This window comes from Balaenoptera ricei, chromosome 10 (genome assembly GCF_028023285.1).
Source record: "Balaenoptera ricei isolate mBalRic1 chromosome 10, mBalRic1.hap2, whole genome shotgun sequence".
Classification (NCBI taxonomy): domain Eukaryota; kingdom Metazoa; phylum Chordata; class Mammalia; order Artiodactyla; family Balaenopteridae; genus Balaenoptera; species Balaenoptera ricei.
In genome coordinates this window covers 53,798,809-53,815,404 of record NC_082648.1, presented here as the reverse complement: position 1 = coordinate 53,815,404, position 16,596 = coordinate 53,798,809, and the positions used below count along the sequence as shown (strand labels likewise).

General features: G+C 35.8%; 1 protein-coding gene across 3 annotated transcripts in view; it reads right to left on the bottom strand.

Moving 5' to 3' along the window:
- XPOT (exportin for tRNA) overlaps positions 1-16,596 on the bottom strand; it is a 148,094-nt gene that overhangs the window by 16,944 nt on the left and 114,554 nt on the right. For all 3 annotated transcript variants that reach the window (XM_059936406.1, XM_059936407.1, XM_059936405.1), the window contains 14 exons: positions 12,759-12,841; positions 10,777-10,833; positions 9,706-9,775; positions 8,718-8,936; positions 7,661-7,845; positions 7,392-7,560; positions 5,645-5,881; positions 4,481-4,519; positions 4,284-4,346; positions 2,770-2,894; positions 2,249-2,393; positions 1,971-2,090; positions 1,522-1,616; positions 869-938 (listed from right to left, as the gene is read on the bottom strand). In XM_059936406.1, coding sequence (XP_059792389.1) covers positions 869-938; positions 1,522-1,616; positions 1,971-2,090; positions 2,249-2,393; positions 2,770-2,894; positions 4,284-4,346; positions 4,481-4,519; positions 5,645-5,881; positions 7,392-7,560; positions 7,661-7,845; positions 8,718-8,936; positions 9,706-9,775; positions 10,777-10,833; positions 12,759-12,841 — 1,677 coding nt within the window. The remainder of the gene's footprint in view (positions 1-868; positions 939-1,521; positions 1,617-1,970; positions 2,091-2,248; positions 2,394-2,769; positions 2,895-4,283; positions 4,347-4,480; positions 4,520-5,644; positions 5,882-7,391; positions 7,561-7,660; positions 7,846-8,717; positions 8,937-9,705; positions 9,776-10,776; positions 10,834-12,758; positions 12,842-16,596) is intronic.

Genomic DNA, 16,596 nt, shown 5'->3' with positions numbered 1-16,596 from the left:
CGGCATGCGGACTCTTAGTTGCAGCATGCATGCGGGATCTAGTTCCCCAACCAGGGATTGAACCTGGGCCCCCTGCAATGGGAGTGTGGAGTCTTACGTACTGGACCACCAGGGGAAGTCCCATGAAGTATTTTAATATATATGTTTCTTTAATATGTAGGCAAAGATAATTTAACCATATAATGCACTAGTAACCTTTCATGCAATGAAATTATATACCTTTGTACCCTGAATACTGGTATTTATTTTTAAAAAACCCAAAATATCATTTTATGTTTAACACTTTTCAAGTGGCAGCTCTAGTAATAACTTTCATCAAAATGAAAAAAAATGTCAAGGTCAGTATTTTGCTTTACACAGAAATGTGTATCAGTCACAATGTGCTTACAAAGTATCTCAACTTAAATCTGTCTAGTGAAATAAACACCAAAATATACAGATCAACGAGCATTTAAATTTTTTTTACCCCAAGCCAGAAGTTTCACAGAAAAACTTCAGTCTACCAGGAGCAGTCACTGAGAATGGCTAATGTGATCACAGTACTAAACAGAGAATAATTTAGAAACCAAATTTTCCTTCTCCAAAAAACACTTCACTGGCATTTAACAGTACAGAGAGCAGACCATATCTCACACTGCTAAAGCTGTCAGTCAAATTTTGATTCCTTTCTATTTCTATTACTATGTTTTGTTTACTGTATCTCAACAGAGTTTTGGTAAACAAAACTAACCCTTGCACACCCTCCACCCACACTTTAAAAAACAAAAACAAACAAAAAAACCGCCCAAAGGCATTAACACTAAAGGCTAAAGGGATATGTAGCCTCAATATTGGGGAAAACTTATCACTCAGAAGGATAGATACTTACAGGTGGAGAAAGTTCTAATAAATCTTGTATTCTATTCAGAATATCCTCAATGAAAGGATTCATTTGTTTACTGAATAAAGGCAAAAAGGAAAACCACAATTACATAAATAATAGTGCTTGGCAAAGTGCGGAAATACCAAATCCCTCTTTAAGGCAGAACTAAAAAAAAAAGTTCGGTGCTAAGGTAGTCACATGTGATCATTCGGACTAGCTATGATTTTTTTAAACTACAATTTTATAAGCCTAAGAATAAGTAGTTTTCATACCAAAAACTGGTACTAGTAAAGAACAATACAATATAAAACAGATTAAGTTCAAAATGTATTTCCAAGGAATATCATCTTTAGAATTTCAAAGAAGGCATAGAGTCATCTACAGCAGTAAAACTGTTAAGTAACTACCGTCATTAGTGATGACAGGTGTTACATACAAAAATATTCAAACAAATCACTGTTTAATGATGAACAAAGTACCTGGCTAAAGAGAAGGAAAAGAAATCGTAACATCATGATACAAAAAGGAACACCAAAATTTTAAAAAAGTCTTAGGACGAAAAGACCAAATCTACCACAGGCTCTTAGAAAATAATTTACATCTTACTTAACAAGCTTAAAAACAAGAATTAAACATTATAGATGAAATTTTGTACTTACTTCAGAGATTTGACAAATCTAGAAAACAGGTAAGCAGTTCTGCTCCGTACTTTTGCACTAGAGTGCCGCAGACCCCTGTGATCTAAGAAAGCCATCTAAAGAAACAGAGACACTTTTACCATTTCTGTACTTATTTAAGGCTTTTCTTGCTATTGTCATGACACATTTTTGTTCATATCAAATTCTATTTTTTAGCTCTGGACGGGAAGAACCAGGTACATATAAAAAGTAAGCCTACACTACACACAGGCCCTTGAGTATTTGTTTTAAATAACTGACTAGACACAAACTCCATTTTAAAGGAATGGAGGAGGGGTTAGTTTCAGTGTGTTGAAGAGTTTTTGAGAGCTTCTGGCTCTGGTAAAAGTAATAAAAGAGAGATACAATACTATCTGCTCATTAGCTGAAACACACGGAAAATAAAAGTTGAGAGTAAAGTGTATACTTACTAGTACACATGGAATGTGTTGAGGTTCAACTGTGAAAAACTTTTCATATCTAACAACAGTTTCGAAGAACTCCAATGTCACAGATGTGTGCTGATAGGAACTAACTCCCGATGTTACCAGCTGGAGCAGGAAAAAGTTAAGAAATCTATCCTTATTTACTGCAACATCAAAATGTCCCAGTATTAACATATATTAAGCTCTAACAATTAAGGAACTCACATTAGCTTATATGAAAACAGAAAATTATGTTCAAAATAAATTATCTTTAGTATACTTACAGTTCGCATCATATCCTGCAAAGCACTAGCTTTTGAAACATCACCTGAGAAGTGAGCACCATGAGATACTGGAAGAGCTTCTGCCAACATATACAGCAATCTTATTGCCACTTCAACTTCCATAAACCTTGTAGTCTGCCAGTTCCTACCAAGGTATATAATATGTCAGTGAAACTTGAATATAAACTTTCTATACAACTAGTGATGCACGGGATAAAAAGACACCAACCAAAGCCTCTTTAATTATTAAACAGTCACAGCAATTGTTTATTTTGCCAGGCAACATAATTCATATCACAAAAGTATACAAAACTAATGAAATCCATTTTATTGACATTCCAAAGAGCAGTATTTCCCCCCAAGAATCAAGATAAATCAGAGGCAAGTGCATTGTTTCAGAGATACACATAAGATCTTCATAAGTAACATAAATTAATAAGTCACGTGAATCACTTATGGTAGACCATCATCAGGGAGAAAAGGAAAGAGGTGACTTGTTAGAAAGAGCGTAACAAACTTACTGCAGGGTAGAACTAAAAACTCTGCGAACAGAAGCCAGCAGTAACTCTGGTGAAACTTGAGCAAGCCTGTCCAACAATAACTTCAGTTGTTTTCTGTATTCTACAAACATGGCTTCGTCTTCACCCTATGATATTTTAAAAATTCCATTAAAAAACTTAAAAGATCTTAAAACACATAAAATGGTGAGTTCTCACTAGTTTTTGTATTTACAAATTTAATACACTTTTACTTTTTCATCAATATTTATTTATGTAGGAAAATGTACTATGCTCAGTAGCCTTTCCCCTCCTGCTCACACATAATTATTTCTGAACACAGCCCTAGACCATGAAAGCCTAGAGCCACAAATGGCATAGGGAGGACGTTAAAAACAAAAGTCTAACAGGAGAGAGTGATTGAGGGACAATTAAGCAAAGGACAGATAATGCAAGGCTTTGGAGAAAAAACAAAAACAAGAGCCTAAGCCAGGATGGGTTCATGTAGGGCTCCTCTGTGAGAACTCTGGCACCTTATTTATACTCCTTGTATCTCACTGTCCACTTTAAGAACTGCAATAATATCGCATGATTGAAGATATTATATGAAATGAGCCTAGCACTTCACAAGTGCACGGTGTGTTGGTGATCATCACCATTATTCTTTTACAGTTAGAAGTTTTTGAATGCCTGAAATGGGTAATAGAACACGTTAGCACACAACTAGACAGTACATGCCATCACTGAGTTGCTAGAAAGCACCGATGACCCTTGTGATTGATGAGAAGCTGACTCACTGACAACCCTGGACAAGACTTTAACCAGAACAAGTCCAGAGACAGTTAAGTGCCTCATTCCTACTCTCCCATAGACAATTATGATCTGAGGTCCATCAACTGGGCCTCAACTCACCACTCTTACTAAATATAAAGTAAAATATGATCACCAATAATACTGTCAATATTTATGAAGTTCAATGCTACAAAGTGTTTTTAAAAGGGTCATTTTAAAGAGGGACAAAATACAAAAAAATGAAGGATTATGAAAGTTTCCATTAATTTCACCTAAGTAGAGGTCAATATAAACAAGAGTAGGGTCTTCTCTGGTGGTGCAGTGGTTAAGAATCCACCTGCCAATGCAGGGGACACGGGTTTGAACCCTGGTCCGGGAAGATCCCACATGCCGTGGAGTAACTAAGCCCGTGCGCCACAGCTACTGAGCCTGCGCTCTAGAGCTCGTGAGCCACAACTACTGAGCCCGTGTGCTGCAACTACTGAAGCCTGCCCGCCTAGACCCCGTGCTCCGCAACAAGAGAAGCCGCTGCAATGAGAAGCTGGCACACCGCAATGAAGAGTAGCCCCCACTTGCCACAACTAGAGAAAGCCCGTGCGCAGCAACGAAGACCCAACGCAGTCAAAAAACAAAAACAAAAACAAAACCCCAAGACTAATTTTTTTAAGATAATCAAAACTTGGAATATTAATTTGATGTAAGTAAACAAAATTAAAACTGATTGCTCCTCAATGCAAAATTCTTACCTCATTTTCAAAGTTATATTCTTCATCATAGGTTAATTTTTTCATAACGGCCAACATGATTGCCTAAAATTAAGAATAAAATACCTTTTGTCAGTCTCCTTTAATTTCATATAATTTGAAATTAAGCTATATTTCAAGGCAGACTGCAGATGTAGATGCTATTATTGGTTTAAAAGAAGCAAAAAGAAGTCAATTACCTCTACATTAGCTTTCTGCTGATCAGAGAGCACTGTAAGCTGTTGAAAAGAAAGCAATCATTTATTAGGTTTCCTAAAGTTATACTTGCTTATCAGAATATTTTCCTGATCAGTTAAGATCTTTTCAAACTTGCACACAGCTTTTCTGGAGGGCAGTTTGACAGTACATATTTGAAATGTACCTAACCTAAGATCTATCAATTTCACTTCTAGTAAGTAACTTGACATGTAGGCATGTAGGCAAAGACATGTAGATGAATTTGATTTTAAAAGATACTTATAAATGTATTCAGCAGAGAAGCAGATTATAGAACAGCAAAGTATGATCTCACTTTGTTTTTAAACAAGGCCAAAAATCCCGTGAGCCACAACTACTGAGCCCGTGTGCTGCAACTACTGAAGCCTGCATGCCTAGAGCCCAGGCTCCACAACAAGAGAAGCCACCACAACGAGAAGCCCGCACACCGCAACGAAGAGTAGCCCCCGCTCGCCACAACTAGAGACAGCCTGCATTCAACAACGAAGACCCAACGCAGCCAAAAATAAATAAATTAAATAACTAAATAAAAAAAAAAAATGAACCACGTTTAACAAAATTTCTACTGTATTTAGAAATAAACAGAGGGGGCTTCCCTGGCGGTCCAGTGGTTAAGACTCCGCGCTCCCAATGCAGGGGGCACGGATTCAATCCCTGGTCAGGGAACTAAGACCCTACATGCCGCACAGCCAAAAAAATAAATAAATAAAAATAAACAGGTTCATGGAGTTTCCTGGTGGTCTAGTGATTAGGATTTGGCGCTTTGACTGCCGGGGCCCAGGTTCAACCCCTGGTTGGGGAACTGAGATGCCGTAAGCCGTGCGAAGCAGCCAAGATTTAAAAAAAGAAAAAGAAATAAACACAGATTCAAAATAAAAAAACAACCTAAACCTATAACTAATTCTGAAGCTTTTTAGTCTAGTGAATTTTAGAACCTGGCCATTTCTGTTTTCTGGCTAAGAAGTTTAAAGAAAAAAAAAGATGAAAATACATTAATAATTAACAGTAAATGTCATCAGAGTGTAGAATTATGAGTATTTTCTTGTTTTCATTTCTCCTGTATTTTCCAATTCTCTATTGCTTTTCTATATTATCTACTGGACAAAAAGATTAAAATAAGGACTTACCTGTTTCAAAATATGAAGATAATCATAACAAAATCCAATAATGTTAGAAGAGATGTCATCATCCTCATGAATTAGGAGCTGCAACATCAGTGCCACCTTTGTTTCAATAGCTTGCAGTGCCTCTTGAGCATTCTTGATATCCCCATTCTTAATTAATTTAGTCCAGCTAACTATCAATGACTGTCCCATTCCATTTACCAGTTTAGAAAATCTGGCCAGGAAGTCAACATCTTCTTCCTACAAATGATCAATACAGACTTCAATTTAAAACCAACCACCTAAGAGGGAAAACTCTAAACTTAGGTATGGGTCAAGTGCCAATCATAGGAGTCATTTTTATTTTATTTTATTTTATTTATTTATTTTTTATTTTTGGCTGCGTTGGGTCTTCATTGCTGCGTGCCAGCTTTCTCTAGTTGCAGCGAGCTGGGGCTACTCTTCGTAGCAGTGCGTGGGCTTCTCATTGCAGTGCTCTAGGCACGCGGGCTTCAGCAGTTGTGGCGTGGGGGCTCAGTAGTTGTGGCTCGTGGGCTCCAGAGCACAGGCTCAGTAGTTGTGGCACACAGGCTTAGTTGCTCCACAGCATGTGGGATCTTCCCGGACCACGGCTCGAACCCATGTCCCCTGCATTGGCAGGCAGATTCTTAACTACTGTGCCACCAGGGAAGTCCCAGGAGTCATTTTTAAACTAGCATTAGACACTAACAATTCTACCATTTTGACTGGGAAATTTTAAGAATTTGAATTCTTCTACTATTATTATCCACTAGTACTAACTCTTCAAAGCAACTATTTTTAATGATTATAGTCATGTAGACATTGCCAACTTATAAAAGCTTAAAAAAAAGAGATCTGTGGTTTCAAAACCTTCTCTCTAAACTGCTGAATTTAGTAAATATGCTCTAATAAAGTTAATGCTGCCATATTATGCTACGTATAAGAATTTACAACAGTCATTTCTGATACTATTTAATTTGAACCTCAACTGCACTACAAAGAGATAAAACTGCTATTATAATCACCTGCCTAAGGTCACATCAGCACTAATGCTAGAACTTAAAATTAGGTTACTTTCATTAATTATCCTTATGATGTTCCCTACAGAAAGAGATTTTTACCTTCAGCACTTTAAATCTTTTACCAGGGACTAAATAAGACAATTATTAGCAGTGTAAGAAAACACTACTATTTGTCAGCTAGAAAAATACCAGAGGTGTTGTACTCCTGACATATCAACAATACAAAGACTTCTCAGTAATTCTTTACCAATATCACAGGTAAAATTAAAAATAAAACCCTTCAAATTCAGTTTCTAAATTACTAATTTACCACACTCAGCCCTAATTCTGCTGAGGCTAAACTTTAACAGCTCAAATGAATGTGATGAAAATATAACATTTATAATTGAGTCTAATTTAGGTCAAAATGCATTGCCATGCTTCTTAAAATGTGGTCCATGAACCAGCAGTATCACAGTATCATCTGAGAGTCTGTTAGAAACACACAATTGTAAGTACCATCCCAGACCTTCAAGTTTAAGTCTGGTATAATCTATTGTTCAAGGCAAATGTTACAGATAACATTATGGCTTTCTAGATACAATGTTTCATTATTATAATGTCAAGGAAGTTTCCAGCATTTAAAAACAAAACAAAAAGAAAGAAAAAGAAAAGGAAAGCATATTTAAATTACTGTCTATCCTAATTTGTTCTAACATTTTCAAAACCTTATACATAAATTTACTGACCTGGTCAATGCTGAAAAACCCAGCAGACTGTAATACTTGACACAAAGATTCTACTAGTTTCATTTTATCAACAGGATCCATTCCTTTATTTACAATTTCAAATAAACAATCACATGCTTCTTCCCGTAGAACTTCTATTGACATATGACCTAGCAGCATATTTATAAACCTGGCAATGGTGAAATAAAATTGTTACAATATTTTCAAACTCATGAGTTTTACATAGTGTATTTTGCAGGTTTATATTTTTAAAATATCGGTTTACTTACCTATCATTGGCTATAAGGGATAAGTCTATCCAAGAGACATAAGCCCCAACTACTTCAAGGCACTGACATGTCACTTCTGAATTAGTATACTGATAGTTTTGTAGGATTTGGTACCATGATTCCACCAAGTTTGGAATGCACTGTTCCCTCATGGTATCTTTTATGAGAGTATTCCTACGAGCCTCCTAAAAGACAAAACAAAATACCATATACACAATTAAAGTAGATTACCTTCCAAAATAATGTTTAACATCTGAATAATAGTTGCACACGGTAATTTCCTCACCACTAAACTTCCAGACTTGTTAATACATTCCCTGCCGCTATTTCCTATTTATCTGCTCTAAAATCATAACCTGTGATTCTAATTCCTCCTTCCATTCTACTCATTTCCTCAGACATAATTTCTTATTAAACACAAACTATAAATAAACATTGCTTAGAAATCTTAACCATGTGATAAAAGTTATTTCTCAATATTATACAAATACTTAAAATTACTTAAGAGAATAGCAATTACTTAAATGTTACAAACATATTTGACATGCAATGACCTCAAAGTATCATACACATTTGAATTAAGCTATTTCCATTGTGTTCTTTAAGAAAAAGGAGAAAGTTATATTGGGTAATACAGAAATAGAGAAAGACTAGGTGATAAGCTATGTGACTAACTGAGAATACAGAAGAACCCAGCACTGATTCATAAGCAATGCTTTTTCCTGACTCGGTGACTATAAAGCAGTAGTAAATATAGGCCACATTTGTCTACAGATTCACAGGAAAAAATCAATTTGTGTATTTCACTAGAGAAAGTTCTTGCCTGGTTAAAAAAAAAATCTGAATACTCTAATTTCACCCTACACCTGGAAAAAAACCCCAAGTTTAAATTCCTTTGTAAAACAAAATTCAAAATGTTGAATAAATTTATAAGTATTCTTAATAAAGTTTTATCTCAAAAAAACAATAAAAAACCCTTCTTGATCCTTTTATTATATGCCCACCATCTCCTACAATATCTACATTAAAAACTTAAAATTAATAGGAAGTTACTTGCCTCTGATGTATGTACCACATCACGATCCACCAACTCTGAATCAATAGCCATGAGAATTCGGAGGTACAGATCTACTCCCCTTGGATTTAAGTCCACTACTGAGAGAATGTCAAAAAAAAACTTGGGCCATTTAGTGAGATATTCTGTAACAAAAAGCAAGGCGAAGACTTGGGCTGCTTTATTTCGTATAAAGGTCTTCTCTGGTTGGGGATTCAGCATCTGACAGACAGAGAAATAGTTCATAAAATTAAATGTAAATGAAAAAGACTCAAACGTTGTTTTCTTATTTATCATTAATAGGCAAAACCGCACCAAACTTCACCAGGCTCTAGAACAGCTGTGCAACAAATATGCTTGAGAATTACCAAAGTTCTGAGGTGACTAGCCAGATGGAGAACAATCAAATGAACAAAGGTGCTAATGGTTACACCTCACTCTCACACTTTCAGAGAAAAGTTTCATGGGCAGAGCATTAGTAGTTCCTATAATTTTTTCTAAGAAGAAAAAAAATTCAATGATTTTTCTTCTAGCTGCTTGCTCTTTAAGGAAAATAAACATCCTAGCTACACAACTGCTTTAATATGTTAAGATTAGCTAAAATTAATGAAAAAGAATATAGTGAATACAGAACTCTATTGGCTCCTTTGAAAAGGGCTCTTTGTTAAGAGGCTGTCCAGGAGGGCTCACCTTAAGTGTGAACAGAAAAGCGACTTTTGTCAAGTAGTTAAAAAAATATTACATTTTAAAACCAAAGTTTCCACCATGTGTCATGGACAGAATGACAGCTTCAATTATCAATATAATTTTAAGTTATTGCTAAGTTTTCATCTACCCGTGATCTTCAAAAACAGCACTTTCTAAAAGAGCTACATCATGAAATGGAGGATAAATGAGTGACATTTTTGAGGTGAAGTTGCAAACTCTTGCAAAAATAAAAATGTAAATATCTGGCAATTTGAGGTACTAAATGTAAAAACTACTATTTTACCTGAGCTTGAAGCCAAGATATGAGTGTCTCCCTAATCAGTTGTTGTTGAACAGTAGTTAGTTCTGAGTATCTGTTCAAAACAGAGAAGAAAAATAACAATGATAATGTTTAGTGTCTGTGGTTTTAAAAAAGTAACGGCCTCATAAATTTGAATGAGAAAATTTGTATAGCACTCGACTATCTAAAATTCCCTAAAACAAATTGATAATACCTCTCATCACTGCTTTAAAGACAGGGGTGGGAGAGGCAGGTGGGGGTATCAATACTGATCTTTGTTTTGTGGTTCAGTTCATGTTAAAACAAAATGGCAGCTACACAATTTTTCAGACGAAAATACATCCATGGTCTCAGGTCTGTGGTTTACAGAATAAATCAGTAGGCAAACTAAGGATCCCCAGAGCAGCAATTCACTGTTTTTACTTAAATTAGGCAGGGGTTCTAAATGCAAGTGCCCACACTGCCACTCAACTCTAACAGAGAGTCATCGTTCAGAGAAACAGGCTCAGTATTGCCAGATCTTCTAATTTTTTCCAGAGAAGCTGGAAATCTATTGTTTTCCTGTGAAATGACTGGATTTTTATATGTAACCAATGAACTCAGTATTTTTAAAACACTTTTTGGGATAAATCAAAATGCATCTATGAGCTGGATATGACATATACTGTCAATTTACAACCTATGTTATGGTGTCCCCAAAGAGGGAAAAACTAATTTAAAAAATGGCCTCTCGGGACTGCCCTGGTGGCGCAGTGGTTAAGAATCTGCCTGCCAATTCAGGGGTCACGGGTTCGATCCCTGGTCCAGGAAGATGCCACAAGTCACGGAGCAACTAAGCCCGTACACAACTACTGAAGCCCGTGCACCTAGAGCCCGTGCTCTGCAACAAGAGAAGCCACTGCAATGAAAAGCCCGGGCACCACAACGAAGAGTAGCCCCTGCTCGCCGCAGCTAGAGAAAGCCTGAGTGCAGCAACAGAGACCCAACGTTGTCAAAAAGAAATTAATTAATTATTTTAAAAGTTAAAAAAAAAAAATGGCCTCTCCCCACACATCTCAGGGAGAAAAGCCTTACTTGTATTTAACTTGATGTTCTAGTACTTGAAAGCAGAAAAATTTAATGTGATCATCACTGAAAAAGAAAAAAAAAGAAAAATTAGATAAGCAGAATATGAATTAGGGAAAACAAATCAAAGGTAAAATAGTAATGAATAAACTACAGTTGAAAAGTTTCTCCAACTAGACCTTTGGCTTATTGATCTCAAGTTTTACATTCACATCCATTTGTTTAAAAAGCTAAGAGAACTTTTTATGTTATACAATATTCAATGGAAATCTGGCGAGCAGAATAACCAAAACAATTTAAGATGCACTTTAAGTACGTACAGTGCTTTTGCAAACAGAAGGCATTCCCCCTAAATTCTACATGTTAGGATTCCCAGAACAACTCCTACATTTTACAAGAGAAAGGCTAGATGTCAAATTACAAATGGCAGAACAGCCAGAGACTGAGTCAAACCAGAAACGGTCATCACGATCATACTTAAAAGTTCTACTGCAGTCAAATCCAAAGCAAGCAGAGTCCCCTGGACTGGCAGTCCAGCCCCCAAAATTCACACAGAAAACCAAGCTACCAATATACTGCCCTTCTAAAAGGGGAGGAAAAGTCAACACCCACCCATCACCCACTTCCTACTGTCTCTCTAGGGGTGACGGCAGAGCTGCAGTGAGCCAGCTACAAACTCTGACCAAGTGCCTTTAGTGAACAACAATCTGTTCATCCTAAGACAGCTGGTCTGGGCCAGGCTTAGTCATGGAACAATTTTTCATATACAAAGCTAACTAGTCAATACAAGAATGGAGATGTTATCTTCATTTAGACTACATCAATTAACCAAAAAATAATAATAATTTCACACTTAAGACAATGAAACTTAATTTTTAAAAGTTTTTTTTAAAAAGTTATGTTTAATTTGCATCTCTTCTAAGACCCTAGGGTTTCTAATCTTATCATGGATGGCACTGAAGCTTTAACTAATTATATGACCTAGATCTTCCACTCAAAATATAAACTATAGGGAGCCTTTAATTAAAAGCCAGCCCTTATTCACTCTAAGACATATAGATATTCTCAAAACCAACTTTCACTAAACTGGAGCACTTCCTTTCGGCTATAAAATGTAGTGACTGATACCCACAGCATGCCAAGAACTCTAGCTAGGAGTCATCACTGACCCCTATAAACTTCTACTCCCACTAGTAGAGTTGTTTATTTACAACTAGTCAGCTGTGTTTCCCCAAGCCTCACTATGTGCATTGTACTTCTTTTGTATGTAAGTAACTTTATTATATAAACTAATGAAATGAGTATGATGACAGTTTATATTTTCATAAAAATTAAGTTGAATGCTTTAGAAAGAGTTCATAGGAAGTCACATTGCAGGGGGAAAACCTTGGACCTATGTGATGTGAGACAGATAACTTGGAGAGATAGGAACAAATAAATAAAAAGTTTAGAAATCTGTACTCACTGTTCCTCAATCCACTACAGGGAATCAAAGTGGAAATTACAGAGGATCAATTATGGGTGTGATCAACGTTGAGAATGATGAAGTGAATGTTAGTGGCATATATGCAAAGAAAAGTCCTTGGTCCAATATCAAAAGATTAGTAACTAAGTGTTTATATACTTTAAATTAAAAATTAAGATATATATAATTTTTGATTACCTCCTTTACCAACTTTTTAGAAAACCAACTATCCCTCCCCATCATAAGAAGATAAGGAAGTTTCTATTGTATAGAAACTATATGCCACTTGGGATCTACTGCCAGGTACTCAGAATAAGGCAAAGGATATTTTAATGAAAAGTCAATTCTGGAATGGCCAAATTATTAGTTTACTATTTTTCTCATTTCTACACTGAATAGTTTTCCAAAATATAAGTCATAAAATGTTTTTATGAAAACATTTTCCAAACAGGTAAATGTAACAATCCTGTCAAGTTCACAAAAATTTAAATTCTCCTACAAATCATGCAAATTTTGTTTTAATCACCTGTACGTCCTCTGGGCCAGAGCTTCTGCACACACCTGCCAGGCATCTGGGGAAATCTTCAACTGCTCAAAATAGGCCAGGGCCTGTAAGATTGCAAAGCAGAAAATTCATTTGGAATAGTCAATCTCATTCTCTGCCAATACTCAATAAAGTTTTCTGGGAGTAGCAAACTAACAACAAAAAAGTGACTAAATAAAAAATAGCTTAACATTGAATTCAGGCTTCTGAGTATGTGCAACTTAGTGATCATTCCTAGGAAAAAGGTTAAGTAAAAAACAAATTCTATCAGTTGGATACTCCAACCTGTTTCTTTACAGGAAAGGAGACAACACAAAAATGCCCTGCAGATATCTCTGAATTATTAGGAAGATCAGAGAGAAAACACTCAAGTGCTGTGTCAAGTGCTATACTACTGAGGTATATGCAATTATAAAATGGTATATAAACAATATTTTTCCTACTTAATAGCAAACATGCTATTAAAGAGGTGATTATAAAAGATGAGACATACTCTGTATGTCATTCGATCTACTGTTTAACAGAAAAGGAGAGTTATTTAAAATCTTCAGCTATATCATGTAAGTTTCCTAAAAAGTGAGATTAAAATCAGAGTTCAACTGCTTGATATGAAGTTTGCAGAAGTACCAAATAATTGAAATGGTCAAAGCTTTAGGAAGGGGCTTCCCTGGTGGCGCAGTGGTTGAGAGTCTGCCTGCCAATGCAGGGGACACGGGTTCAAGCCCTGGCCTGGGAAGATCCCACATGCCGCGGAGCAACTGGGCCCGTGAGCCACAGCTACTGAGCCTGCGCGTCTGGAGCCTGTGCTCCGAAACAAGAAAGGCCGCGATAGTGAGAGGCCCGCGCACCGCGACGAAGAGTGGCCCCCGCTTGCCACAACTAGAGAAAGCCCTCGCACAGAAACGAAGACCCAACACAGCCATAAATAAAATAAATAAATAAAATTAGAAAAAAAAAAAAAAAGAGAGAATCTTAAAAAAAAAAAAAAAAAAAGCTGTAGGAAGTGTGTTTCTCATCCCTGTATTCACGAATTCTGGGGCCTGTCATAAGAGCAAGTATACTCTAGAATGGATGCAGCACCAAGTCCATATGCTCTCTACCACTGCTGGGAAAATGGGAGTGACTTCTGCCACTCTTCCATTAGTATGTTGCAACTGGAATCAATGACAGATGCAGGTGTCACATATGACAATGGACAAACAGTAGTAATCTCACCAACTTGTAAAAAATATCTCAGTCAGGAAAATAACACATAATCTCTAGAAACACTGCTAAATGATTTTAAAGCAATTACATACTGATATAAACCCTGAAATTAAGTTAGAAACAATATTAAGCCTTAGAGGAACCTAATTTCAATTAGCCAGTATATTTTTTTTAAATGTGGTTTGTGCCCCATCCATGATGAAGACAGTTTTATTGGTCTTGATCAGCAATTTTTAAAATAAAACAGAATACAGAATATCAGAGTGCACTGCACCTAGCAAGAATAACTATTATTTTGTGTAACTTGTTTTAGTCATGTGTGTATATGTCATATATTCATGTGTATATGTGTCTTTGCATATATATACATACATACATACACACTCACACACACATATACTGTCAAGATATAAAATTATTTTTTCCTTTCAGTTAGAGGTTAAAGAAAAATAAGCAGCAAAAAATCCACTGTATTTAGGTGATAAGTTTCCTGTGTTACGTAACTGTATGAATGAGGGAATGGGTTTTCAGACATGGTCTCAATGGCTGCTCCCACTGACAGAGGACCAGATAAATGAAAGTGAGCAGATGAAGATCACCAAATACTATCTTAAGTGTAAATAACAGCTATCTTTAGAAATTAAGAATATAGGAACCCAAGCAGCTGCAAAATAATCTAGTTCAGGTGTCTAACAATATCTATTCCATGAAACCTAGAGTTTCCTTTAGGAATACCTCAGGGGCCGGGGCAGGGGACAATGCTGAAGTCAATCGTATACTGCATTACAACCTGATATTTCACTTACCAAAAGAGTTGGGGGAGGTGTGATTCAGCTGCTAGAATTGTCACTGACATACCATTTTCTTTAAATAATAGCAAGTTTTAAACCAAAGACAGATATTCTATTTTTTTAAGTGATAATAACTTGAAAAATTTCAGTTTTAGCTAGTCTTTGCACTCTGAATCCATGTGATACTAGCATCAAAAAAAAAACTGTGGCAATGACGAACAAGTCAAAGCTTTTATCACCCAGTTCTCTCTCGTACCTTCTTTCTAATGCTCCACTGTCTCTAAGTGGCAACAGAGTCAGTTCAGCTACTTACTGCCCATGTAGAAAACAGAGAACTACAGAGAGACAATTGGGAACCCAGGTTGGTAGTCATTTATCTTACTACGAAACTGAATTAAGTTCCCACTACTCCTGAATTCCAATATCAGGACTATCAGAACTCACTTTTCCTTAAGATTCCTTGTTATTCATCCTAATTGTTACACAGGTTGGCTTAATGGGATATCAAATTAAGCCTGCACCAGGATGCCTAACATATGCCTATGACTGATAGAACCCATTTTTACTGATTAAAAACCTAACTTCTATATTAAAACCATTGCCAGTTTACTAGTTTTACTTTTCTGAAAAAGAAAATCATGGCACATTTAAAAAAAAACCTGTCGGATGGTGGAATTTAATTATAAAACAAAGGACTTCAAAAAAGGAACGTAAAAAGTAACAGAGAAGTTTATTTAATAACTAAACAAATAGTCAAAGATTTTAGTTATAATAACTATGTAGTACCAAGCCAGACTAAAGGTACAGGTCTATGATGCTTCGACTATGTGACTAAGGGTTTGAAAGCAGGTAGCTTACACTCTCATGAAAAGAAATATTTGTTCATACACAGAAGACATGGACTTTTAATGACTTTTCATGTCCTAACCAGTTTGATAGGTATCTTGTAATTAGCTATTTAAATCTCAATTCTTGTTATTTACCTCTATCTGGAGGGCTGGTTACTTCTTTTAACAGCAGAGACATGCACATGATACTATGCTGGAAACCCCTGGAAATTTTTTACTACTTAAAAAAAATCTCTGCTTAAAAGCAGAAAAATTGTTATTTTTTGTGAAATTGTTAAATTGCTATCTTTTGTGAAATTGTTAACCTCGTTTAGCTCATTTATAAAAAATATTCTTTGCTATGAGAAGTAGAAAGAAGAAAATGACTCTCCACCCACTTACCTTATACCTCAAACCACCCACGCATCTTTAAAAAATTTAATTATAGGCTTGTTCTTTAGATTCTTCTTTATCATTCAGCCATAGTCATGACTACAGGTGTAGGCTAAATTATGTTTAATTGTTTATACTTACCCAAATATCCCAGCACCTCATAATGGATTCTTTGTCATGTGATCATTTTACATAACCTGATGGCATATCATAACTGCTTATTTACATGTCTAAATAACAAGGATGTTAACTATCACTAACATGAGGGTTAAGCAACTTGTTTAGACCAAACCAAGCAATGGGAAAACATTATATGTACACTGGCTACTATGGAAAGTCCCTTGAACAATCCTTTGCATTACAACTTTTTTTTTTTTTTTTTTTTTTTTTTTTTGCATTACAACTTTTAAATAATTAGAAATAGTGATGTGACATAAAGACCTGCCTTGAATTACATGAGATTTTAATACTTTTAAGCCAACTAAAGAGAAAATAAATCACAATCACTCACTGTTTCTGTATTCAGAATATAGTCAAATACCTCAAATTTGTTTCTCTATTCATTTCCACCCAAATTAAACCTTTATCAGATGTATATTTTTG